This window comes from Tinamus guttatus, unplaced genomic scaffold (assembly GCF_059628265.1).
Source record: "Tinamus guttatus ecotype Peru unplaced genomic scaffold, ASM5962826v1 Tinamus_guttatus_pri_ptg000150l, whole genome shotgun sequence".
Taxonomy (NCBI): domain Eukaryota; kingdom Metazoa; phylum Chordata; class Aves; order Tinamiformes; family Tinamidae; genus Tinamus; species Tinamus guttatus.
In genome coordinates this window covers 9992769-10019160 of record NW_028288684.1, presented here as the reverse complement: position 1 = coordinate 10019160, position 26392 = coordinate 9992769, and the positions used below count along the sequence as shown (strand labels likewise).

General features: G+C 36.7%; 1 protein-coding gene across 2 annotated transcripts in view; it reads left to right on the top strand.

The window, feature by feature from the left end:
- The first annotated feature begins 12518 nt into the window (after positions 1-12518).
- ZMYM2 (zinc finger MYM-type containing 2) overlaps positions 12519-26392 on the top strand; it is a 66179-nt gene continuing 52305 nt past the window's right edge. Inside the window, exons 1-6 of one of the 2 annotated variants that reach the window (XM_010217090.2) lie at positions 12535-12633; positions 13853-14354; positions 14607-14700; positions 20358-20643; positions 23411-23576; positions 24449-24661. In XM_010217090.2, coding sequence (XP_010215392.1) covers positions 13863-14354; positions 14607-14700; positions 20358-20643; positions 23411-23576; positions 24449-24661 — 1251 coding nt within the window. In that variant the 5' untranslated portion in view covers positions 12535-12633; positions 13853-13862. Of the gene's footprint in view, positions 12634-13852; positions 14701-20357; positions 20644-23410; positions 23577-24448; positions 24662-26392 lie in introns of both variants that reach the window. The other variant, XM_088522298.1, reaches the window with a different exon arrangement.

The following is a 26392-nucleotide window of genomic DNA, read 5'->3' as shown; positions in this document are numbered from 1 at the left end:
GAACAGACCATGGACAGGAGTTTTTGAATTAGCTGTATTGTGGCTCATAGTCACCCTTAAAAACAGGGACCTATTTTTTTTTCCCCTGCACTCTTTGTTGGCAGCTTGTTATCCTTTGGCCTTTTCTATGTGCAGTATAACCACAATGAATTTAAAACAAAAGACCATGATGCAACTGTCTCTTGTTGTTGTTGTTCTTTAAAGTTTAAGCCTGGGGAAGGTGTTACTTCTTTCTGTAGTTGTTTTTCTATAGACCAGTGCAAGACCTCTCCAGTTTGGCATTTGCCTCTAGTACTCGATGAGATTTCTCTATAACTTAACCCACTAATCTCATTCATAAACTCAACTATCATATCTGTATGGATGACCTTCAAATCTCTCTCTATTCCTTCAATGCTGCCTTCAAGGCCAAATTAATCTCCATGTGTTTCTGACATCTCTTTGTGGATATCTGACCTTTAGCTCAGGCTAATGTTGAAGGCAACCCTTCCTCCCCGCCAAAGGAAGACTGTCCTTCTGTCTTTTTCCTACATGTGGACAGTATTGCCATCAGGTCTTTGCATCAAGCCTTTCATCCAGCCATTGTTTCAGGCAGAAAGCTCCCTACTCTGCTAACAAATTGCATGTTACAGCCCACTACATGGGAGGGAATCTAAATTGTTTCACATAACTAAATCTTATATCTTGTCTTTAAGTGTCTTGTGGTAATGCTTCTTTCTGGTTTGAACAAACATGATTCTGCTCCATGGATTTGGATTCAAAATCCTGAAGAGGTGTTTTGCCTGCCTTCTGCTTTGACGGTCTGGTCTCTGCATCTTATATTTTATGACAATAAAATTAACAAATTACCTGCCATTAAGGATGAGACTTAAGTACAAGGAACTTATCTATCATTTCTTATTAATGAGATTGTAAGAACTGCTTAGAACACTGGCGTGGGCAGTTAAAGAGTTCATTCTCCTATGACTTTCCTCATACTTGGAAAAATTTCCTGTTTACACCCTTTAAAGCAGTTACAGCCTAGTAATGCAGAAGCAGCAGACTTTTAAGAAACTGTCTCCTAAAACCAACATCGCCTTCTTCCCCCTGCCCTGGCACCCAAACACCCCATCCTTGAAACAAGATCTGGTTCTAACCACTGTTTATGGTGGTGGTGTTTCCTTATATTCTCTCTTTTTTTTTTTGGTCTCTCTCCATCTGTTGTTCCTAATGTTTAGGTTGTTTGCTTTTTGAACAGTCTAATTCTGTGTTTGTACAATGGCTTCTTTTTTTTTTTTTTTTTTTTTTTTTTTTTTCCCCCCTAGGGTAAGAAGGCCTAGTGTACTGTTACACCTGAAGTGACTGTACAACACTTTGAGCACTAACTGATGAATAATATGCCAACCAAAGTTTACTTAATAAGTTTTACTAAGCTGGGAGAACAGATTGACAGTTATTAGACACCTTTTAAGTTGTTATCAGCTAATATGTCTCTTGACATTTTTGGAAAAATGTTTCAGAAGGTGAAGTTTTGTTTTAGTGTAAATTGACTAATGCCTAGAAAAGTAAGATAAGAGATTTCTCATATAGAATTAAAAAACAAAAACAATTTGGTAGTGACAGAAGTTGGAGAGAGCAATAAAGTTTTTTTTTTCTTTTTTTTCTTAAACAGGATGCAAATGTTCAGTATAACATTAGATTGTTGCCATTGTCATCCCGCCCTTCTATGTTAAAGACTTAATTTCTGTGTGCTAATTCTTGCTTAAGCAGTGCAAAGTGAGGCAAATAGTGTGTAGCCTTTAAGCAATTAGATAACTAACAGTTGGAATAACTTGTTGTGGCATCACTTGTCTTTAGGCAAGAGTTTTAAGAGGATTTGGAAAGCTCACCATTAGCAAAGTATATTAGGTCTTTAGGAGGACTGGAATATGCTTTGTACAGTTACAGATTTGGACTCATAAGACAAAATGTTGGCTTAGAGCGAATGTTACATAATTTTCATGGGATTGAATCAAATAACCATATGTGCTTGTTTGCATGAACTTTTAAACTCGCCTAAATCATGGCTATTGTCATCTTTTCTCCTTTATACCAACACTTTTCTTTTCTGTCTTTGGGAGAGAGGGATGTCAGTTTAGCTCTGCAAATCAACACTTTTTTTTTTCCTCAGTATAGTTGTGTAAGTGTTCTGTGATTTTTTTTTTTTTTTTTTTTTTTTTTTAATTTCAGTTTTCTACCATTTGAGCTCCGTTACCTGGCTCTTAGATCACATGAGCATTGGGTGTAAATGGGAGAAAGGAAAGAGCTGATGTAGGAAAGAGGGAGAGAGAATTGGGAAATCGATGCCACGTTTGTCCTGTTCTAATCTGCATGTGTTTTATTGTTGAGATGGCAGCCTTAGCAAACAGTGTGTGTCTTGTATGTGCTTAAAATAAAGCTACTTCTCACTTTTTAAAAACTAGCTGAATTCTTTGATTCCATAAACTGAAGTCTTGATTGCATAATATAATTTATTAGCAGCCAGGGAGTGCAGCTGTGAAAACCTGTCACACCTGCCATGCTGACTGTAACCATTCTTGTAGTGGATCCCATTTCCTGTCAGCCATGCTTCAACATAGAACTTCAGCACTTTTTTTTTTTTCTCCCTATTCTTCCCTTTCTTTTTTTCTTCTTTTCTTCTGTCCCATTTTGTTTTTGGTGTGAATATGATTTTCCTTCCTTTGTTGTTCTGTGGCTTCCTTGGTTCTGGTTGCCTGTAGTCTATCTCTGATTCCCTCCAATATCTAGCCTAGTATACAAGTACTCCCTTGAATTCTGTTTTTCACGTTTTGAATTGCTAGATGTGCAGAGTCATTGAAGGCCAACTTGCCTGTACTTGACTTGTGCAAAATACAAAAGTATTAGTTGTTAGTCAATATTTGGTGTTTCTCTGTGATTAAAAGTATCTGGTTAAGTTAGTTGTTAGTCCATTCTCCTATAAGCTTTTCTATAAGATGTTAGTCCATTTTCCTATAAGTCTTTAAAGTAACTGTATACAAACATCTTGATATCTCACAAACTATGTGGCATGGTAGTTTTTCATCCCTTTTGGGGTTGTCAGACACTTGAGAAACTACTTGTGCCAGTAGGCATGATGGTAAATGGCCTGCTAGCTTAAAATACCTTAAATGAAAACACAAATGAAGAATAAAATTAAATATGCTTGTTGGCAACCAGTGAAGTATTGTTGTAAACTGTATGGCAGCACTACAGGCTGGGTACTGACTGCAGAGAAAGCAGCTTTGCAAGAAAGGAACTGGGAATCCTGGTGAACAGAAAGATGAGGTTGAGTTGGTAATGCCGTCCTGCAGGGATGAATGTGAACATGCTGGGCTTAATTAAGTCTGCAGGCAGCATGTGGAGGGCAGTGTTTGCTCCCCTGTTTGGCACTTGTGAGACCCTATCTAGAAGACCTTGCCCAGTTTGGTAGTGTTCCCTCCCACCCAAGACGTGTACATACTGAAAGCGAGGTGGGAGGCCACCAGGATGGTCAGGGCTGGTGCAGAAAACAAACAATGAGAGGCTGAGGTGCCTAGGTGTGTTCAGCCTTGAGAAGAAAAGGCCAAGGGGAAATGTTACCAACCTTGAACTACTTGATGGGAGAGAACAGAGAAAATGGAGCCAAGTGTTTCTTAGGGGTGCACACTGATAGATGGCAGGACACAGGCACATGCTGTTGCAAGGGAAATCCTGAGTGTGTATGTGAGGAAGGGAATTTCATAATGAAGATAATCAGACACTGAAAGAGGATCTTTGCGTCCTTGTAGATGCATTCAGGACATTTGGGTATGATGCTAGCTATCTGACTTGACTTTGAAGATAGATCTCATTTCTAATTTGTCACTACTCTAAACAGGGATGAAATTTGATAAGACAACTTGTAGAGGACACATTCAACCTCAGATTTTATGATTCTAAGTAAATTTGCAGGATTTAGGTGTCTTAATTTAGTGACGAAGATGATGTTCTCTATACATATGTGATTCTTCAACTATGTTAACTTGGACACTTACGTTCTTAATTTCATGTTGTGAGGGGGAAAGGTATTTTTGTGGAAAAGTCTGAAATTATATGCAAAAACATAAATGCAAAAGCTGTTGTTTAAAGACTTTGTTAAAATTACCTTAGATACACTTTTTCTTGATCAAGTTATATTTTACAGAAAAAAGCCAGCTTAATATTGCTCTGGCAAATAGATTGGTCTGTTATGAGACATGCAGGTCGACAGGATATATTAAAACTGGTTGGTACCATTCTCTCACCTGAGATGTCTTTTTCTTGTCCATAGTTGTTTTTTGAATTTTAGGTGATGCATTATAAACTACCAGCTGCCCCCAATTTCTTACAGCATGCCATCTTTTAAATTTGTAAAGTTACTTTTGCATGTTAGTTGCTTACTGATTTGTCCTAAGTACTGTGCACTTAATAAGTTTTATCAAAGATGCGTCTGGTGCAATTCTGTCATGAAAAATATAGAAGTAGATTATCTGCTTAGAGTTATAGACCCTTTTTCATTTGTGTCTATCCTACTCTGAAACCTGCAAAATATGCTCTAGTACATTAGTTACCTGAGTAAACTAAATACTTCTAATTTTGGTTCCTAGAACATTTAAATGCATGTGGGTTGTTTCTTTTTTGGGGGGGGGGAGTATTATCTTTTTTGTATCACTCAATCTCTCAAATGTTAGCAAAGGCTGTGGACTTCATAGATTTGAATTTGGAATTAATTTTTATTAGTCCCGATGGAAGAAGCTTAGGTGTCTTTTTTGAAGTGTTTGCTGTGATCCTCTGATACTTAAATTATCTGTGGCCGAAGTGATTCTTTTGCCCAGTCTGAACATATAAATAATTTTTCTATTCTCAGTCTGTTCCTATTCTAGCCACATTACACTTAAAATTTAAGATATGACAAATAAAAGTCTTAGTATGTATTAGGGCCAGGCTTAGCCATATTAGGGCCTCTTTCTACTTATTTCTGTATTTTCCTGTGTCTTAATTATCCTTTTCCCATTTTCATATATCTAGCATTGTGTTTTTCTTCTGTGTTACTCTGATTCTTCCTTTCTGTCTAGGTCATCCTCCAAGTCTGATACTGCATCTAGATATAACTTTTTCTGTGAGTCCTTGAGGTTGTTTTTGTCTTACTCCATCTTTTTTTTTTTTTTCTCCCATTTATAATAAAATAATTACTAGAGCAGCATATTGATGCTTGAGTAGTAGAGAGAGACAATTTATGGTTTACCATCTTGCATATTATGGCTTTTCAGGCTTAGAACTGGTTCCCAGTTCTTGCTGATCAGCAGCTCTCCATGATTAAACATCCAGGAAATATTTTGAAGGTAATATGTATGAGGGAGAATACATGGCAGTGTGGCTGTCTGAAACCTTATAGCTTAGTAAATCCTATGGTTCATATTTGCATCACTAGGCTAGTTGCTGTTTATTCTCTGTGAGGAATCTTGAAAATGTTATGCGGTAGGTATGGACAAGCTTGCATTCAAAATTCACCCTGAACTGAAATTCAGCATTGATCCTGAATCCTTATTCTGTTCATACATAAGGAATAATTCCTAACCCTGGTCAAGCAGGACCACCAAACAAAGAGGTTGTGTTAAATAAAGCTATTTAAATGTACCTGAAATTGTTGGGTAGAAAGCAGGTGTCAGTACTCACACGTAATATCAACAGCTGCAGTAGAGCTAAGGTGTTTAGGATATGCTGGAGTTTTCACTTCTCTGCCCCTCTCTTTTCAGTGATCTCTAGTTCATGTGTAAATAGTTTTTCTTTTGGATAAAAACAAAATTTATTGACTCAGCTGATTTGTTTCACTGTGTAGCTGCTTGTTTGCCTTCTACTGTTTTCAGTGTTATGTTACATAATAAATTTTAGTTAATTTACTCAGTCCATATCAATCTTTCAAAAGTCCTATGGAAAGAATGAAAGTTGAAGCAGACTCCAACTTGCTGAAAATAAATTCTTCTAAATCAAATGATAGAAAACCACCAAGATCAAAAAATGTGACCTGTCATCTCATTTGCCATGAATATCTTAAAAAAAAAAAAAAAGAAAGAAAAAAAAAAAGCCTCTTCCTTTAAGACTAACTGTAGTGTTATGGTATAGAATAGTACTTCCTGGCATTTGGGAATGGAAAGCGAGTGTGTATTGCTTGCTCACTATCATTTCCAGAATCGTTATGCTTTTATCATAGTCATAAATTGCATGAGATGGTAGTTTCTGCATGTTTTTTTCTAAATATGTTAAACTTTTTTTCTAAATATGTTGTTTCTAACACATTAAAAATTCATATCTTCGTGGAAATATCCTTAAGTTTGAATTTTACCTTAAGTTTTTTAGCACAGGGGAGCATTTTAATAATCCAGTTTCTCATCAGTGTGCTTTTGTGAGATGGCTGTCAGAGCAGTAAGTGTTTAGAAGTTGAAGCAGTAATTTTAGCTACAGTGGCATCTCTGGAGTGAAGTAATGAGTTCTCGGGCTTTTCTAATGATGATCATCAGACAATCGCTAGATTGTATTTAGGAACCTAAGCTTTAAAATCTCTTATTACTGGAAGTTCTTATTTGTGTTCTGAAAAGCAACAATATAAATACCATAATAGAATAGTGTTAAATATCATTCGGGTTCTTCATTAATAGTTGTGATATTGCACTTCAAGAAAACATTGTTTGGTGTTGTTGTCTAGTTTTGAGTATACAAGAACTTATGTTGATCTGGCTATCACAAGTTGTGTGCAAAGCTGATTGAGGTGTTCGTCACAAACCTACCAGCATGGTAGGTTTGCCTCCATATACCCTAATGTGATCAGTGGATACGCATACATGCTAATGCAGAGTGCACCTTGTTTCACAGATGTGTTTCTACCTGCCTTGTCATTCAGGACGTGCATTTTGGAATAAGACTATATTTCACGTGTGACTTGCTGTCAGAATAGTGGAGTTCAGTCTCTGGCTACTACCCTGTCATACTTATCCTTTCCACAGACGTGATTTCTTCCCTGAAATTCAGAGCTTTGGCACTGCCCTTCCAATGCTGGGGCACAGCTGGGCGTGTTGCTGCACAGTAAATGGGGTTTGGGGAATGGGAGTGGCAGAAAAGGACTTCAGAAAGGGAAGGGCTTTCGGCTGGAATGGCTTGAGTTTTGTGTGTGGTTGCAGAAACAGCTATGCCATATGATAATGCAATTAAATGGTGAAGTGGGGGGCAAAAAGAAGTCTTAGGTATCAGTAAAGCATAAATGCATAGGGAAGCATACTTTAATTGGTAGATAAGGCCTGGAATATTTTTAGGGATTAGAGACTGCGGTTGAGGGAGAAGGTCATGAATGTTTCAATGAAAACAATCATACTACTCTGTCATGTTGAGAAAATTAGCTTCTAGAGAGAGGAGTCAAAGGCAATGAAAGTACAGGATTTAAAGAAGTGAAATCAGGCAGGGTGGGTTTCTGTTTTAACGTCCTCCCTGCCTCCATTGTTAGTAGCCAGTGCTTTTGAGAATTAAGTTTTTGTTCTCCTTGCCTGTCACTTTTTCTATTATGGGGCTTGCAAGAAAAGGCTGGTTGAGAGACTGTGGATCTAATTAGTAGGTGGCCTTTTGAAAAGGTTGAAACTTTTGTTGTAGGCCATGAGGCAGAGGTTACAACAAATCAGAGCAGCCAGTTATCTGAACCATATCCTTACTTAGTGTTAGAATTGATAACTAGGTATCCCTTGGGAAGGAGAGAAGGAGAAAATATGAAATGCTGTAAGTATTAAGTAAGAATGTTCAATGTGTGATTACCTGCAGGAGCATAATTTTGTATCCAGTGTCCTAGGAGGGCCCTACAAATTTAATGTTCCTAGCACAGAATTCTACCGATAGAGGCTGGCTGCTCATACAGTGCATGTTATTTGCCAAGATTGCAGTAGCAGCATTCCTGTTTAGTTTAAAGCTGATATGGGTTGTAATTTCTTAAATGTTTGATTACTTTTGGCTATTCATGAGCATTTTCAACCTTTTTAGGTGGATATAGTTGGACTATTAGACTGCCTTCAGTTGTAGAGTAAAATACCAACTTAAAGGGGGGGTTAGTTGGTATGTTTCGTGTAGCAGCCATAGTATTGCATCTGGTTGTGTAGGGAGTGTAACAGATCTGATTTGTACCAAGAAATTACATTGTTAATCAGCAGAAAAGATTTCTTGATATTTCTATAGAGAGAGTCTTTACAGTAGACTGAGCTTTTAATAATGAGTCATATAAAGTCATATGATAAATAAAATCCCTTCTTGTCTGTCCTTGTTTTAGAATTTCACTAAAGAATTTAACTGATGTTATGGTTTAAGGAACATCACGGTCAATAATTTTCAGTAGTGCATCAGAAAACTTTGAGTTCAGAGTAGTCTTACTGGATTGTTTTGATTAGATATCACTATTTCTCTCCAGACTAAAATCAACCTTGCAAACATAGGCCAAAATTCAGATTTTGTAAGTTGGTGAAACATTCATGAGACTAGTGCCATTTCTTTTGTATATAAGCATATCGCAGAATAGTTGAGGTTGGAAGGGACCTCCAGCAGGGTCACCTAGAGCACGTGGCACAGGGTGGCGTCCAGGTGGGTTTGGAAGATCTCCAGAGAAAGAGACTCCACAGCCTCTCTGGGCAGCCTGTTCCAGGGCTCTGCCACCCTCACTTCCAAGAAGCTTTCCTTCAAGTTCAGGCAGAACTTCCCATGCTTCAGTTGCAATTGGATTGTAATTACTAGGTTAGAGGAGTCGCTATTCTACATTAGTAGACAGTTCAGTACCCTGTTTGCAGCAGCATGATCCAGGAGTAGGACCTTGGCAGGCCTGGTGTGATATATCTGTGGGTGTTCTCTTTTGGCTTTCATCAACTGGCTGTTGAAGGAGTTCCTAACTGTGCAGTTGTGTCTGAACTGCTGTGTTTAATGGTCATGAATTTGCCCAGTCCTTGTTTGAACTGCTTGCATTTGGGCCACATTTTGTGGCAGTCACTTTCAAAATTAAGAAAAGATATATCCATTTGCTTTTCTTTCTATATAGACATATTTTTACAGAATATATTACTAAATGTATTTAATTGTTTCATTGGGTGCATTTATGTTTGTATGTTATAAGACACTGGACATAACTTCCTATTTGTTCTCCATATACTCTTTTTTTTTTTTTTTTACAGACATATCAACCTTTCATTATCAGCTGTCTGTCTTCCAAAGAGAAGACTTTTTATTTTAATAGTTCTTGTAACTCATCTCTTTTCTTCAGGAGTGACCTGAAAATTTCTTGATGATTTAAAAAATACAAATAAATAAATAAATAAAATAAAGTGACGTTACTGGTCACTTTTCTTTATTGTGATTTCAGGAAACAACACATGCTTTTATTTCTTTAAATAACTATGAATCCACACAGAGACTCCTTCCCAAATTTTATGCTAGTACACTTCCAGTGCAGTCTTTGCTGGGGAACCTTGCCGAAGGTCTTTTGGAAATAGCACTTGTCTAACCACGTTTAATCAGTGTTGTTCAACAAGTGCATGAACCCTTCCAAACACCTTCCTAGTAGCCCTGTAAGTGCTGCTGTGGCAAGAGAGCTCTATGGTCTTCCCTAATCTCTCCCTTATGAAACAGTGCAAATCATTTTTTTCTGCTGTGGTTTGGACTTCTTGGGTACTCTTTTTTTTTTCCTTTAGGAAAATTTTAGTACTGTACAAGGATACTTGCATTAGGTGAACCTTTGTTCAGACATGGCTCAGTAATCTGTCCTGCTAGTTGTCTTGGCTGTTGTGGCTCTGGGATCCCTTTAGTTTGGTTATATACTTAATACGTGAACTTTTAAATGGCTTTCATGTTTTCATGCTGCTTTCTGTCTTGCTGCTCTATTTTCTTTCCTTTCAACTGGATTCCTCACATTTATGTTGTTCTGTTTATTTTGAAGTTAAATATTAACAATAGCGACTTTTTTTTTCCCCTGTGAATTAAAATATACTATTCTGGAGTGTTATCTCAATAATTACACTTTGAGCTATGGCTCCAGATTAGATCAAGAGTTGGTTTTCCTCATGTTAGTCAGCAGTGCTTTATGAAGTTGTCCTCTAGTGTTGCTTGTTTATGTCCTCTCTCTTCCCCAGATAAGGCTATCTGAAGTCCTCAGTCATTAGTGTTAAGCCTCTGCAATTGCTTTTATTTCTTTATATGTTAATATATATTTAAATGCTACTTCTTTTTGGATATGGAATTTAAATGTTGCACAGCATTTGTCGAGGTTAAAAAATGAGGACCCAGGTTTCTTAGCAGAAAGGGGTGTCGTTCCAGTCAGGCAAATCTTGTGCCTGTTTTTTACATTGTAGTATAACATTGTCATCTGAGATTTATTACTTTTGAAGATGTCTCTTAGTTAACTATTAAGTGCCTGTGAGGCTACCACCAAAGTGCGAGACTCCTTCAGCAGCAGCACTGAAAGCTCTTGCATTCCTTGCAGACCTAGATTCACTATTTTTTGTTGCTTTTGATTTATCTTTTTGTTTTGCAAAGTCTTGACAAATTGTCTACCAGTCAGTCTGATCAATCCTAGGGAGTCTAGCAACCGCGTTTCTCTCATAGAGCGTCTTTCACTGCAAGTAGTAGTGCAGTGTCTTTTCCTGTTTCCTTGTGCCACATTTTTTATTGTAATTCTGTGGATTATTTCTCCTTTGGTAGTTGTTAGCTTTAGAAATAACTGACAACAACATTGTCTGTGTAGTTTTGTGTTTTTCCTCAAATTTTAGAATATTAGCTCCTTAATTTTGCAAACCGCTACAAAACCTAAGTTTGTAAGTTTCTGGAATTTCATTGCTGATTCCTACAGAAATATGAAATTATATAAGAGATAAGGAAAAACATACAGGTTTTCCGTACAACTGTATTGAGGAATAGTTAGGCACATTATAAGCTTTTCTTATTTTTATGTCATATTGAATAATTAGGTCACTAAACCATGGTTCTGTTGGAGAGCCTGTGTGTGTGGACAGGGAGGTAAATGTGTTTAGGTAAAAAGAATGTGTTTCATGCTGTATTACAATATATTCATATGACACGTAGCAAAGGGAAGACCTAAGTCTATCGGTCTAGTAAGGATTTGTAAAAATAGGAAAAGCAAAGGTCTGAGTCAGGACTGAAGTGTAGTCTTGGTATATTCTTTGCTCCTGTCTAATCAGATATATTCAAAACTTTAAAAAAACGTTTTATATGCTTGTGTTGCTTTTTTGCTTTTTGTGAAAGAAAATACATGAAATGAAACTGAAAAACTTTAAGAACCAACAAACTTAGTGAATTCGTTTCAGCAAAAGTTGAGATACAGAGAAATTGAGCTTTAATTAGTCTGCCCTATATAGAAATATGACATGTAGAGGAGAATATAATCTCATATGCAACTAACTGATTTCAGGGAGGCGCATTGATTTTACAAATCTTTAGTAAGAAAACTGCTTTCATTCCAACTAAATGTTACGAACTTTACCTTTCTTGCCATATAAATGCTGTTACATAATGGCATTTGGCTACAAGACTAACATAGCAAGGAAGTAAATGGTGGTTGCCTCTCTGGTTCACAGCTTCCCCTCCCTCTGGTTATTTGACAAGCGGGCTTGAATAATGTTGCAAATGCTTGGAAGAATATTCGAGATTTGTTCCTCCGGGCCTCTCTACTGTCAGGGGATTCTAACGGCAGTCCTTAAACAGCAAATAACTGCACGAGTTGATACTCTGTTGTATTAAAAACAAAAAACCCTGCCAAGCCTGGGAAACCTAATGACTGTTGTAAAATCTGTAGAATAAATATAGGCTTGAACTTTGGACATTTTTGGTCTCTTGTAAATGGTCATATGCATTAATATAAGGATGGATGTCTCATCTGAGTGAGAATCTTGAATCTCATTGCGTTAAGTATCACTCGAGTGCAGTATATACATGTTGGAAATAATTAGTAATTGTAAGGCTTAAGTTGCATTGTAAGCCTGATTCATAATGTGTGTTCTGCAGTTTTCCTTTTTCTGTGCCTTGGTTTAAACATTGTATGATCTGCTACAAGCATAAGGGAAACTGAAAAAGAAACATAATAGCTCAATTTGAACCATTTATTTCCTTAATATTTATCACAAATATATTTGGTCTTGAAATCTAGTCTTTCATTACCTAATTGCTACCATGTGTGTTTCTTACCAAACAATGTTTTTCCCTTTCTATCTATATAGTATCAAATAAAGGATTCTGGAAATATGAGATAACAAAGTGGAAAGTCCAGAATAAACACTAGTTTTGCTGATGTACTTTAGGAAATGGTTGTATAGGAAGAGCATTTTCTAATGTATTGCAATGACAGCTCTAAAAATCAGGTCTGACCTGTAAGTTAGAAGGAAATGGAGTAAGTTTAATAGGTTGTTAGAAGTCAGAGATAAAGAAACTCTTTTAGAAACCTAATATTTATTCATTTTTACCCTGTTTCAGAACGCAGTTTTTTGGAGGGCAGCAAGCTGATAGAAGAAGAGCACATTCCCCAGACAGAGCAGGGGAAAAGATTTGGAGTGACTTACTAAGGTAAACTGGTTGCAGTGGATTTCTGGATGGGTAAGTATTGATTAGCAGGATTCTTCTGCTTCTATTCATTTTTTTTATAAACTTTTTTTTTTTTTTAAACTGCTTCTAGCTTTGCACAGAGATTCGGTGGTATCTCATATTAGCATGCATTCCAAGATGCACCCAAATTATCTTGTAATTATGTCTGTTTTTTTTTTTTTGGTAGGAATATCCATATTGGCTTAATTTACTAACTCTTAGTACAAATGTTGTTTACAGAGGTTTTTTCTCTGTTTTGATTGTTTTGTATGTGTGATGGTATACTTGTTTGAACTTCAGGTACGGAAATAATTTAGCCCGATTGCCTTTTGACACTTAAAAAATTCATGCTTTATTTAACAATTGTAAATTTGCAGACTCCCAAAACTGTAAAAGTACTAGCAGCAAACAGAAACTCATGAACAGCGTAACAGTTGTGAGGGAGGCTGAAGCGGCAGCTAATGCCAAGAGTGAGAAAGCAGATTAAGTTGTTGAAGGCTGCAGTGGAACATGAGGTAGTAAATCAGAGCCTCAGATGAGTGGCCTCTTGTAGTGACTTAGAAACAAGAGATTGATCCACACGCTGCATTACTCGGTAATGATCTCTTCACACTGCATGCGGCAGTCTCTTTCTGCAGAAGCTCTGCTTCCTACTTCTGTGTCTCAGATAAACTGTGGCTGTGTAAAGAGTTTTTTTTTTTAAAAAAAAAAAAAACTATGAAAAAAACTATGTGGAACTGTGGGACAATCAGTTGAATTTCAAGGTTGTTAATACGCAAAATGATTTTTATGTTTATTTTTGCTAGACACTTGGAGGTTTTTTTCTATATATTAATGTATTATTAATAGTTATAATAATTATATAAGTTATGTATAAAATTATATATATTATATTTATATATTCTATATATAGAATCTGTATTCTCTATATATAAATCTATATGATCTATTATGTAAATTATATATTTCGCTAAATAATGTGTAGCTGTTAAGTGAAAGCATTAGTAATGGCAGGGTCTCTTGCTAGTATAATGTTAGGAGATAAATGTAAAGACACTGAAAGAACACAGAGAAATTTTCTTCGGATGATCTTGATTAGAAAAAGTAAAGGCTGAAGCTACTTTAAATCTGTAGTTATTTTAAAAGCAGTTATTGGGAAGTTAAGTCTCTCTGAAGTTAGACTTCTTCTCTTCCTTCTCCCCACCCCTCTTGTGTGTTTTTCTTTAAACAGCAGATCTGGAATGGACACAAGTCCTCTGGGAGGATTAGAACTGTCTGAACATACTCCTAGTTTGCTAGGGAAAACCACCATGGCAGCAGGCCTTGCAAATGTGGGAAATACGTTTGGAGGTCCACCCAGTTCTTTAGTTTCTAGATCTAATAAATTCCAAAATTCACCTATAGAAGATGATGATGATGTAGTTTTCATTGAACCTATACAACCTCCACAAACTTCTACATCACTAATACCAGATCCAAGGAACACTGCTTTTGCATCATCAAAAAATGAAGAGCTTCAAGGGAATGATTCCAAAATGCTTCCTCCTGCAAAAGACTTAAATGCTCAAAAGGGGAATATAAGTGAAACTATTATTATTGATGATGAAGAAGATGTTGAAACAAATCAAGGACAAGAGAAGAGTGCTTCCAGTTTTAATGAACGAAGACTTCCAGAGTGTAAAAATAGAACCAACGATACGGAATTCTCAGCTTCCAGTTTTTCAAGAAGTAAGGTAAATTCAGGAATTGGTAGTAGTGGTATAACCACAGAACCAGACTCTGAAATTCAGATTGCTAATGTTACAGGTGCTATGAGCTCTGTGAGTGATGGTCATTTAGAAAATACTGACGGGCGTGACATGAACTTAATGATTACGCATGTAACATCACTGCAGAATTCCAACTTGGGAGATGTATCTAACGGACTGCAGTCAAGTAATTTTGGTGTTAATATACAAACATACACCCCATCTTTAACTTCACAGACCAAGACTGGTGTAGGACCTTTCAATCCTGGTAGGATGAGTGTGGCTGGAGATGTATTTCAAAATGGAGAATCTGTGACTCATCATAACCCTGGTAAGTTTTAATATCGAATATTTCCTTAAAAACTGGAAAGATATCGTAAGATGTTTAAGATGTTCTTGAAAGTTACACTGGATAGTATTTTTATTTTTTAGAAAAGAACTTGATTTCCTTCATTCCCATCACAGCCACATGTGACTCTCTGGAATAAAATACGACACAGTGTGTTGGTAGCTAAACTGTTAGCAGTAGCAGTTAGTAATATTTTCAGATATTTTCAGACATATATATGTAATATATTTATATACATATGTATATAAGAAAAGCAAAGTTTTCGTTGCCTTTGGTATATCCCTTCAATGCACAAAAAGTTTAGCACGTTTATAAAACCTTTGTGCCTTTTTTTATACTTTACTGTTAGTAAACCTGTATTGTGCAGTTCTGTGGCTAGTATAAGATATTGCAATTGTTCAAATATTTTTCTTTTGATTTTTTTATTGTCATCAATTGACTGTTCTTTGACATGCAAAAAAAACAAATTTGAAAGACTGATCTTAGTCATTCATGCGGTTAGCTGACATGACACTGTGTAGTAATAGCAGTTTGCAGTATTTACAGCACCTAACAAAACCGGGGCCAAGTTAGTGTGCTCAGATATTCCTGCAGCAGGTTATATAACACTTTGGTATTTAGAGTCACCTGTGATAACGTATATTATATTGTACAATATTAATTGGTTTTAGGAACTGGCTGTTCTATTTCTGTATCAGTGTGAAAATAGCAATAGAATGTTTCCTGTCTAGAAATTAAACAGGTCTCACTCATGATGAAATGGGGCTGCTGTGAATGGTCATTTTAGAAATGTGTTCTACAGAATTTGAGCTTTCACATAAGTAGTTTAAAATCTTCCAATATAAAGATGAAATTCTAATACATACTGATATTCTGCTGCCCTGTTAGGCTGGAATTGAGGAAAACCTAATTAGGCCTTCAGCTACAGATTTACCTTCAGATTGAGTAGGATCTTTTGGAAAGGAAAATCCAAAACAGTAAAATCCAGGTGCAGGAGACCCTTGGTATTACACATTTTCTTAACGTGATAACACAGAGCTTAAAACGAATGGATTTTATAGCTGATTTTCAACAAATACTTAAATAAGAATTCTTCAATTTGGTCATATATTACCAAATGGACTTTTACAAATTTATTTTATTTTGTTAATTCCTTTCACTTTGCACTTTAAATATGGCAGTATAAAACTAGCATTTTTTAAAAGAAGTGAATTGTTAATGTTGCTTTCTTTGGATAATTTAGATTTTTTTTTAAATAACATTCCTACTGTTAATAGCTATTCCCTCAAGTGTGTGGTGTAATTCTCATGTCATCACAGTCCCAAATAGTAATAGATGTATGTGAAATCATGGTACTTGTCACCTTAAAATATTGCCTTTGCCTTAAGAAAACTAGCATGGGCTTTCCCTCAATATACTTTTATTTTTGTTGTAATTAACAGGGGCACACTTGCATATGTGAAGCCTGATATGAAGGGGCTAGAGCAGTGTTGAAATGGGTAAGAGTTCAGAACTGCTCTGGTAGTGAGTGGTTAGGAGTAGGTTTAAGGACTGAATGGAAGGGACACAGTCAAAGAATAGAGGAAGAAGGAAGTTTTCAGGTGATGAGGTGTGTGTGTATATAGGATCTTTTTCTATGCTTGTGGTCTTTGTGGAAAAAAAAAGTAAAGAGCAGCAAGCTCAAAAGGAAACAGGAAGGGCTAGCACAGGTAAAAGGGAAGGAGAACGAACCAACAACAGAAGAACAAGAAAAATGCCCGACAGCATGAAAAGAAGAAACATGAAGAGGAAAAAGCTATAGTGGAAAAGAAAGCTATAGTGGAAAATGCTTTTGCACAAGAGAAAAAAAAAAAAAAAAAAAAAAGAAACACGGTAGGTGTGGATCCCTTACAGGAATTTGTACTTACAAAGATGTAAGAGTTCTTCAAGACACACATTTAACATTTTGCTGTTTTTCTTCCCCAGAAGCTTTCCTCTTACCTTCTAGAGAGAGATTCAGTGTGTATTTGTCAGTAGAAGTTAACACTGCCTGGTAGAAACTTCTCTAATATCATCAGGAAGAATTTGATCTTAAATATGTTTAAAATAATCAGATTAGAGTTATGCAGAGTGCTTAGATCCACGTTTTCTGCAGCAGTAGCATTCCGTCTGTTCCAATTTCCATATTTTTAAGATATTTCCAGTAGAGGTCAAGAATGTTACCTGGTTAATTTAAGTGTGCTGATAAGCATGTTTGGTTTTTGTATGATGAAAAGACCATGGACCAAAAACCATGGCCTGTAGTTCAGAATGGGTCACAAGAAGTCGATAGCAAATTTTAAATATACTCAGATATTATAAATTTTCTTCAGGAATTCCTGCTTTGCTAGCATTTTTTTTTCTGTGAAAATCTTTGGTAAGAGCTTAAACGTAATCAATTATTTAAAAAGAAAGGCAATTTTACAGATTTGTGGACTAGCAAATTACCTAAAGATGCGTCTTGCTTGCATCATGGAGAAGTATTTGTATTCACTTCATAATAGGAGTAGAAAAGACTTGAAGACTTGAAGATGCAAATATAGGGTGTAATTTTCTGATATATGTGTGTGTGTTTATATATATATATAGAGAGAGAGAGAGAGAGTGAGTATGTATGTATTTTTTTCTAATGGTGAGGATTACATCTACACATTGTGAGGAAAATAGTTTTAAATGGTTGGTAGTCAGGTTTGAATTTCATTTGGATAGTCAGAAGTCCCTTGTATGTGTTCGCAAACCCATTATAGGTGCTTTGGAAGCACCTTTGGAAGCTTCCCTGGGCAAAATGCATCCACTGTATTGGAAGTGTTTGATACCTACTGGAGAACCTTAATTTAGAACTTAATGTCTGCGGACATTTGGAGATTTGGAGCACATTGGAAGTGCTTTGGAGATGGAACTTTAGTTTCTGTGAAAGGAATCTAGTTTTTGTGTATCAAAACTGCTCAAGAACAGAACCAACACATAATAAATAAGGCTGAAAACTGCACTGCTCTGAACCTGGTAACTATTGTAGGTGTAGCTGACCTGCAAGAGCTGGGTACTTCCACAGCATAAACCGTTCTGCCCTGTCCTGGGCTGTGCTGAAGCTGTTGCTTGGGCTTTAAGCTTTTAAAATAGCATGATTACTTTGTGCCTTTTTGCAAGATGCTTCCACAAAAGAATGTGCTGGTGCAATTGAGAGGAAGGAATGATTTTACAGCAGTTAAGTGGAGGAACGAGGGACAAAGGATGGCAACATTGTGAGCTGCTGTTACAGCAGGAAGAGATGAAACCTATATTATGAGTTTGGCCATTAAGGGAGAGAATTGCCTGATGGGATCCTAAAGGATGAAGACATTATAACACTCGAGTATGCAAACTCCTTGTGAATCACCTAAGAAAGTGTAACATGCTTTTTCAGTTCAAGGACGTGAAAAACATTTTATGGGTTCTTCATAGAAAATGTTTGGTGGAGGAGGTAACAAGTGAAATGGGACAAAAAATCATGGTATAAAGATGAAGTCTAGAGGTGGAAGATGGAAAAAGTGAAAGCAAAAAAGGGAAAAGGAAGATAATGCATCTTTAAATGTTCTTGTGGTGTGTTTGTGGAAGGAAAAAGTGAAATAAAATGTCAGCTTGGGGAGGGAGGAAAGGACACTCCAGTGCTTTAATATTTTAAGCAAAGAGAGGTTATCTCGGTGAGATACTAGGAAGTTGTGGGAGAAGTTTCAAACCCAAACAGCCCTAACAAACTGACGTTTTGGTGAGTGGCAGCTGAGTGCAACTAGAACTACAGGCATATGTTGTGTAATCTTACAGGGCATGCCCTTTCCTCTGGGTAGAAAAGAAATACAGTGCATTCCCACTTCAAACCTGCCATAAGAGAAGAGTATCTCATTAAGTATTTTGACATATTGAAGTGCTGCCAGGAGATATATTTGTCTGTCCAAGGGAGCTGACACAATAATATATAAAAGTTTGGAGAAGGCACTCAAGTCCAATTTAACTTCAGGCACTCTGGTAACATGCCTTAGTCTGCCTGAATGGATGCTGTCGTGTTAAAAGTAGACTTACCTGAAGGTTTAAGAGAAGAATGTGTTTGGTTCTGCTTCTTTTCAGTTGTCTTCATGTCTTTGTCCCAGCTCTTCTCCTCACGTGCATGCTCTATAATGGGTCAGTTTCCAGCTTGTCTTGCATGCCTGAGAAACAGGACATCCTTGAGGCTGGGAAATGATCTTCTGCCTGTATAGGAGTGTTTGCTGATGTATCAAGGGTTCTTTGGACACTGCGTTCCTAAGCTGCATTTTAAAACTGTGCAGGAGAATGTACTCAATAAGAGCCTTAGGGGAAAGAGAGGATTTCAGAAAATAGAAGGGAGCATTTCCTTGTGTGATATAATGAATGTTTATGGACCAGACATCATCCATTACGAACAGCTTATGGGCAGCTGCTGAAATCCGTAGGTAACTGCCTGATTTGTGTATCTTAAAATTGTTTCATGTGGTTGTTAATCCCCCATGTAATAACCTTCCAAGAATATCCTGAGTCATTCAAGGCTCTAGTATTTTATTTAGTTATGATAAATTGTGTTCGCTCTAAACTTAAAAGTGGTAGCAGAAGTACTTAAGTTCAGTAACATTTATGTAGGTGAGGATGTAGTGAAATGCTAAACTAGTTATAGTAATACTTATGTAGGTGAGGAGGTAGTGAAATGCTAAACTACTTGTGAAATACTGTTTTACGTGCTTGGAATGATGGTCTGAAAGATAGGTCTGTGTGCTATAATGGTATTTGAGATAGCTGAGGCACTGAAAATGCATTGGTTTGTTGTAGTGTAAGAAAGTTCCTGTTTGTGTGTTGGGAAAGCTTGGATGGGTTTGTGTCCTAGAACTTAATTGAACATAGTTTTCTAGACTTACTCATTTCTACCTCGGAAAGCTAAAGGCTTTGAAACTTTCATGAATTTGTGAATTTGCTGATTAAGTGATAGCCATTGCATTGAACGATTTTTGAGTAAAACAGGAACTCTTTCAGGAACCATTGACATGACCCACTGTACTTGGCTCAAACTGCAGTACAGTTCTCTGCCTGGAAGCTGAGCTAAAAAAATTTGTGAACCTTCGACTCTAGAATTTGTCACACTTTTTAGGTTGCTTATTAAAGCTTACTTGAGAACCAGATAACTAATGAAAACCTAAGTTTTCATGTTTTTAAACATAAGTATGCAAACCTTGTATCTCAGAAAGCTCAGTTTAGAAATTCTGTGTTCTCTGCTGATCTCTCTAACTGTAGTTGGCAATTGCAGTTTTGTTTGTCTGGAGGTACCTCAACAAGCCAATTAAGGTCTGTAAAACTTGCTTCTAGGTGTAGAATGGGGCCATCTTGAGACTTGCTTGTGCTCCGAAGCTTTCTGTGGTAGTGGAGAATGATACCATCAAACTGAATTTTATTGTAAACCTAAACTTCTAAAGTAATGTTTTGCTCTATGAATGGTCAGTTTCAGCAAGTCATTATTTTCTGATAATGTATCAGAAATGTATACCTGTTCTATATATCCATAATGTCTATTCAGTTTATGGACTTTGTTTTTCTCTTTTTTTTTTCCACCCCCCTCCCTTTCCCCCCCCCCCCCCTTAAAGATTCCTGGATATCTCAGTCAGCTTCATTTCCTAGGAATCAGAAGCAACCAGGTGTGGATTCTTTGTCACCAGTAGCGTCACTTCCTAAACAAATTTTCCAGCCTTCTGCCCAGCAGCAGCCTTCTAAACAGGTTAAAGTCACCTGTGCAAACTGCAAGAAGCCTTTGCAGAAGGGCCAAACTGCGTATCAGCGAAAAGGATCAGCTCACCTTTTCTGTTCTACCACCTGCCTGTCATCATTCTCGCACAAACCTGCTCCAAAGAAACTCTGTGTTATGTGCAAAAAGTAAGCTCTTTTAAAAATTTTGTTCCATATTTACAACTAAATCCAGAAGTGTTTGAAAAGCTTATATGTAAGCAATGCTCTAAAAATGTTAATTATAAAACCTGGATATAGAAATGCAGCTTTACTGTTTGGAAATATTGAACATGCTTTGTTGACCCTGCTTGAGCAGGAGAATTGGGCTAGATGATCTCCAGAGGTCCCTTCCAACCTCAACCATTCTGTGATTCTCTATCATGTGCTGCGTATCCTGCAACAAAGTAAGGCTTGATCAGCTTTTCAGTCTGGAGTATGGGAGATGGTTTCTATGAAACACAGTGTACTAAAACTTTCTGTGTGGGTTTCACTTGTTTGTTTTGACAAGGTGTTAGCTTCATATGCCAAGCTCAAATTCTGTCAATGCTTACCTCTTTTAGAGCTAGCTAAAATCACTCTCTAATCTTTTTCTTAGTTGGTATATATGCATACAGTGGTGGGTTTTTTTTTTTTTCCTTACTCTGAAGAAATAGTTTGGTGACATAGTATATTAAGCTAGCTGTACCGTGTACAAAGGTGTATTCTTCCATCTTACAGAAAACTCATGGCTAATTAAGTAGCTAGTACTTGCAACTCATTCTTTGGTTGGAAGTAACAGTTTATTCAGAGGTAATGCTCAGTTTTATCTTTAAACATAGGGTTTTTTATATATATAGTTTTTTTAATGCAAAAAGTAAGGCCTCAGGTAATTGTGTTTTGGGTATAAACTTTTACAAATTTTTACATGAATCTAATCAAGATAATTTTCAAAGTAGTGTTTTTTCTGAAATAAAACCTTTATACCTTGATAATAGTATAGGAATAGTATTAAGAAAAGTATAAGGGATGCCTGACATTCTTAGTGTTTATAAAAACTCAATTTTTACTGACACTGTTACTCTTTGACTTTGTTTTGAAACTACTCATGTGCCTTCCTAAAAGTTAGTTGTGTTTGTAAAGCTTTGTGGAATTCATCTGGAAACTGTAAGCTCCTCAAGGCAGGAGCTCCAGCTTTGCTTTGCAAGACAGCAATGATGAGACTCCCCACGCCACTCCAGATCTTTTCTTTTGCCAAAATTTGCTCACTTTCCTCTGATGGAAATCAGGCTTCTATGTGTTAATATTCTGGGGCAGTGCAAGTCATTTTCAAGGCAAGGTGGGTACAGAAGGACACAGCACTTTTCCGGTCTCTGGGTATTGCCAGTGTTTTCCACTCATCCTAGTTTTAGGGCTTCTAGGTTTGGGGCATGGCTTTTCCAACATGGTGATCCACCACTATGTCAAGAGAGATTCAGATCTACCTGATCAGTTTTTTTTTTTTTTCTTTATTCTGCCTAATGGCAGAATGCCTAAGTTCTAGCATGTAAATAATGAAGAGTTTTCTTACTCATAAGGCAAAGAATCTTACTACTGCCTATATTTTATGGTGTGTGTATCAATAATGCAGTGCATTATATGTTTTATAGCCTCTGTACTTTGTCTTAAGAAAATACAGATTTATTAGCTTGAATTAGTGGCAGACTACAGTAACTCTCACTTTTGGATAACTTGATTCTTGTGAAGATAAGGAGGTTTCTTACTAAGTAATGGCGTTTATTATTTATAAACTCCTAAGCTATAATGTGCTCAGAGCAAGTGTGTTAATTGATTACGTGTTACTCCAGTCTGTGACACTAGTGGGCATGATTTCTTGTTGGTAGTTACTGCAGTGCGATGTTAGTAGGACTTGAATCATTCTGCATGTTTAAATTGAAAATATTTAATGAATCTCTCCGTCTCAGTTCAAACTAGTGTCGGTGATTTTATTTTTAAAAATGGCGTTCGACTACAGCTGAAAATGAGTTGGAAACAAACAGTAGCTTGGCATTAAGAGGGAGGCTACCCTTGGGATGGCTCAGCAAACTTGGAAGAGCTACTTAAATAGCAAACACAGAGTGAGAAGCAATGTCCTTAAAGCTTACAAGCAGTGCAGCATGCAACCGAAGATCAAGAAAGTCTAGAATCAACGTCAGTAGGAAACAGTTTAATTCAATTTAGTTAGGAGGTGGTTTGTCCCATCTTAGATTAATTTTGTTGTGAGTTACTTGTCTGGTTTAACACATTAAGTTTTTACATTTTAATGGAAAAGCTACAAGAACTGTTCAAGTGTTTTGGAACTTGAAGCATATCGTTATGGTATGGTTAAAACTTCGTTATTGTTATTAAATGGCAAGTTTGGGGTGGAGTTTTAATCCTGTCTATATTTCTGAGAACACATTACCTTCTCTCTTCTTTGTCTCGTCCTGAAATGAGTACTGCACTGGTAGAGTTCTTGTAAGCCAGAAATGACCTTTATTTGTGTATTATTATAGTCCTGTGGGTTTTTCTGTTTTGTTTTTATGTGAAACTTGGCTAAGTTTGTTTTATGTAAAGCTACAAAAAAGGCTGATTAATTTCAGATTTTTTTTATTAAGATTGAATTTGCCAGAGTCGATACCAAGTGGTATATCAAAAGAGATATTTAGTTCTGAAATATAATGTAGGAAAAAAATAACATTTTTTTAACATTGAAAATACAGTATTCTTACCTATATTAGTTGTAACAATGTTATTAGCCCTATACCAAACACTTGATTAGTACAGATCCCAAGCTGGTTTGAAATGTCAGCCTTACCCAGAAAGAGGTCTTATAAATGTAAAATATTTCCTCCATATCCATTACATATATACACACACTGTAGAGATTTGATTTTGTTTTTCTTTTTTGTCTTTTCAGAGATATAACGACAATGAAAGGTACCATCGTTGCTCAAGTGGATTCAAGTGAGTCTTTCCAGGAGTTCTGCAGTACCTCATGCTTATCCTTTTATGAAGACAAACAGAATCCCTCAAAAGGAGCTGTGAATAAATCAAGATGCACTATCTGTGGTAAACTAACTGAGGTCTGGTTGTATTTTGATTTTTCTGCCTCCCTCTCCCCCTTGCCAATGACAATAATAGTAATGACATCAATTTAAATACTCTAATGTAAGAGAACTGAACATAAGGAGATTTAAAAATAGGGTTCCATATTTTCATCCGCAGTGAGATAGAATTAATATTTATGAAGAGTGACTGAGGGAGGGAAGAATTCAAAAAAATTAAAATGGTTTATCTGTTGGAACTTTGTTTAAGAAACAGTGTGCCTCATGTTAATATTTTGTACCTACTGTTAAATGTAAGTTGTGTTAAATAAAGGCAGTGAAAGTTCTAATTATGATAGCTTGATCTGCTGTGTGCAAGAGTTGCTGTTAAAATTGATTTACTGAATTTAGTATTTTGAGATTACTCAAATGTTTTTAGAGATATAGTGAAAAATACATCTCAATGATAAATTTTCATGAATGTATTTACCCTGGATGCCACTACTAGGCTCACCATGCTTCAGGCTATTTCTTCATGTAACTTGAATGCATGTGTGTTTGGCCAATCTTTATATGCTGTGTTGTAAGCCTGCAAATTGGATTTTGACCAAGTCCCAGGAGTTTGACCTGCTACTCCAGTAGGCGAATACTGTCCCCTTTCCTGGGACCTTTGCCTCCAGGCTCCAAGAACAAACAGGCCCAATGTTTTGCTCAGAAATTTGGAGACAAGAGAAACACCGATATTTCTTGCCAAGTGATTTCTACGATCTCTTCTAACTAAATTTTTGTAGTGGGCTAAGGGAAATCTGTGTTTTTTCATTACATTCAAGGATAGAACTTTATTTGTCTGATGGTTTTGAGTAATAGCTTTTTGCTTGTGTGTTGATGAAATACTATTTTTTATTTTTTAGATTCGTCATGAAGTTAGCTTTAAAAATATGACTCATAAGCTGTGCAGCGACCACTGCTTCAATAGATACAGAATGGCAAATGGTTTAATAATGAATTGCTGTGAGCAGTGTGGGGAGTATTTGCCCAGTAAAGGAGCTGGAAACAATATTCTTACTATTGATGGTCAGCAGAAAAGATTCTGCTGTCAGAACTGCGTTGGTGAATACAAACAGGTAATTATTTCTTAGCCTGTAATTTAACGTGAAATATACTGTTTAAATTTGTCTTGTTCTTTATAACATGGTTTTAATCTTTAGTAATACAGACTTCTAAGAATGAATTCAATGGAAGTCAGTGCAAACTAGCTGGAATGGGCCTTCTACTACCGTTTTTTTGATGTTACATTAACAGTAATATGTATGTATTAAGGAAAATATTATTGAAATTAAACCTTCTGTTAACTTACACTTCTTTCTAAGGCGAGCATCCTTTAGTAGCATGTTACTACTGCCAAACCTGGCATGTAAACTTACTAGTGCAGAAGTAATGTTACTATAGATACAGAAGCTTGTATGCAGTTGAAACATTAAAAAACATGCAGTGTACACAGGTGGGACCTGTGAGAATACTCTCTAACTGATGGCACAGGGCCTGTGTACCTGGACTATGTCTGATCTCCTTCACATGCTGCATAGGATTCCAGAATTGTTTGTCACTCTCCTCCCTCTGTGTGTTTCATCTTCGCTTGGTTTGATCTTTATTTGTTCTTAAGATTTAAGGCTATTAAGCTAGTAGTAGTTGTAGCTAAGAATAATTCCAAATCAAGATCTCTAATACTGGATGCTGATGTATTTTACATACTACAGGGCCAGATTAGCTGAAGCATTTGTAAAACAATTTGGAAGATTTACGGTGCAATAGAATGGCTCCAAAACATTAAGTATTTGGTGGGAGGGTGTGGAACTTGAAGGTTCTTTGTTTACTTTACTCTTTTGCATATTTTATTTATTTATTTTTTTTTCCATGATAGCCAGGTACACACAGCATTGAATTTCTAGGGATAGTGTTGCAAAACGATTGTTTTACTTGGAAGGAGTTTCCTTACTTTTATGTGAGTGGTGCTAGTTCTGTGCACTGCTCTGGGGTCCTTCATCTCTTTAAATTTTTAAGAAATCACTGACCCAAAAGAAAGGGAGCAGACTGTTGAATGTTACAAGTTTCTTAATGTTGCATCATCTGTGTATTTTCTCTTTGGCTGTTCAGTTCTGCTACATTTGGGGATGGCTATTCTTGGGTGTATGCAGTGTGCAAACAGCAAATCTGGAAACATATGCGTGTGTAACTAGCGTAACTGAGAGCGTAACATAAGCATTGTTCTTTTGTCACAGCTAAACCTAAAGGGACAGGATAGGTTTCCAAGATACTAAAAACATAGGCATGCCCAGAAGCCCTGGAAAGACTTGAAGAAACGGTGAATACTGTCTCTCGAAGAACCAAAAAGACATGAGATTAACTTTGAACTTGAGACATGCCCACCCAACCAATATAACATGCACTGCATATGGAATTGTGAAATGAACGTGGAATTTTGAGAGGTGGAATGATAAATCTGTACTCGCACATTCATTGCAGACTGTACTTTTTTTTGTTCAGCTGTTTTTGTATGTTGTGTTGGGATGTGTATTTGAGATGGGGGAGGTTGTAGGCGCTAGCCTGTTTGGGAAGAAGGGGAGCCACTTGCAGTACCCGCAACCGCCGCGAGCAGCGGAGAGTGTCGCGAGGAGATGGTGCCTTGCAAGGGTTGGGTGCATCGCTCCTCGCAGAGGGCTTTATTTCAACAAGCTCGTTATTTCTTGGTGAAAATATTCGGTACTGGGGACCTGATAGGCTGCAAGAAGCTTAACTTGAGTGCTCATGTGCTTTTAGCTTGGTTTGGTAATTCTTAGCTGATAGTTTTCAAATAT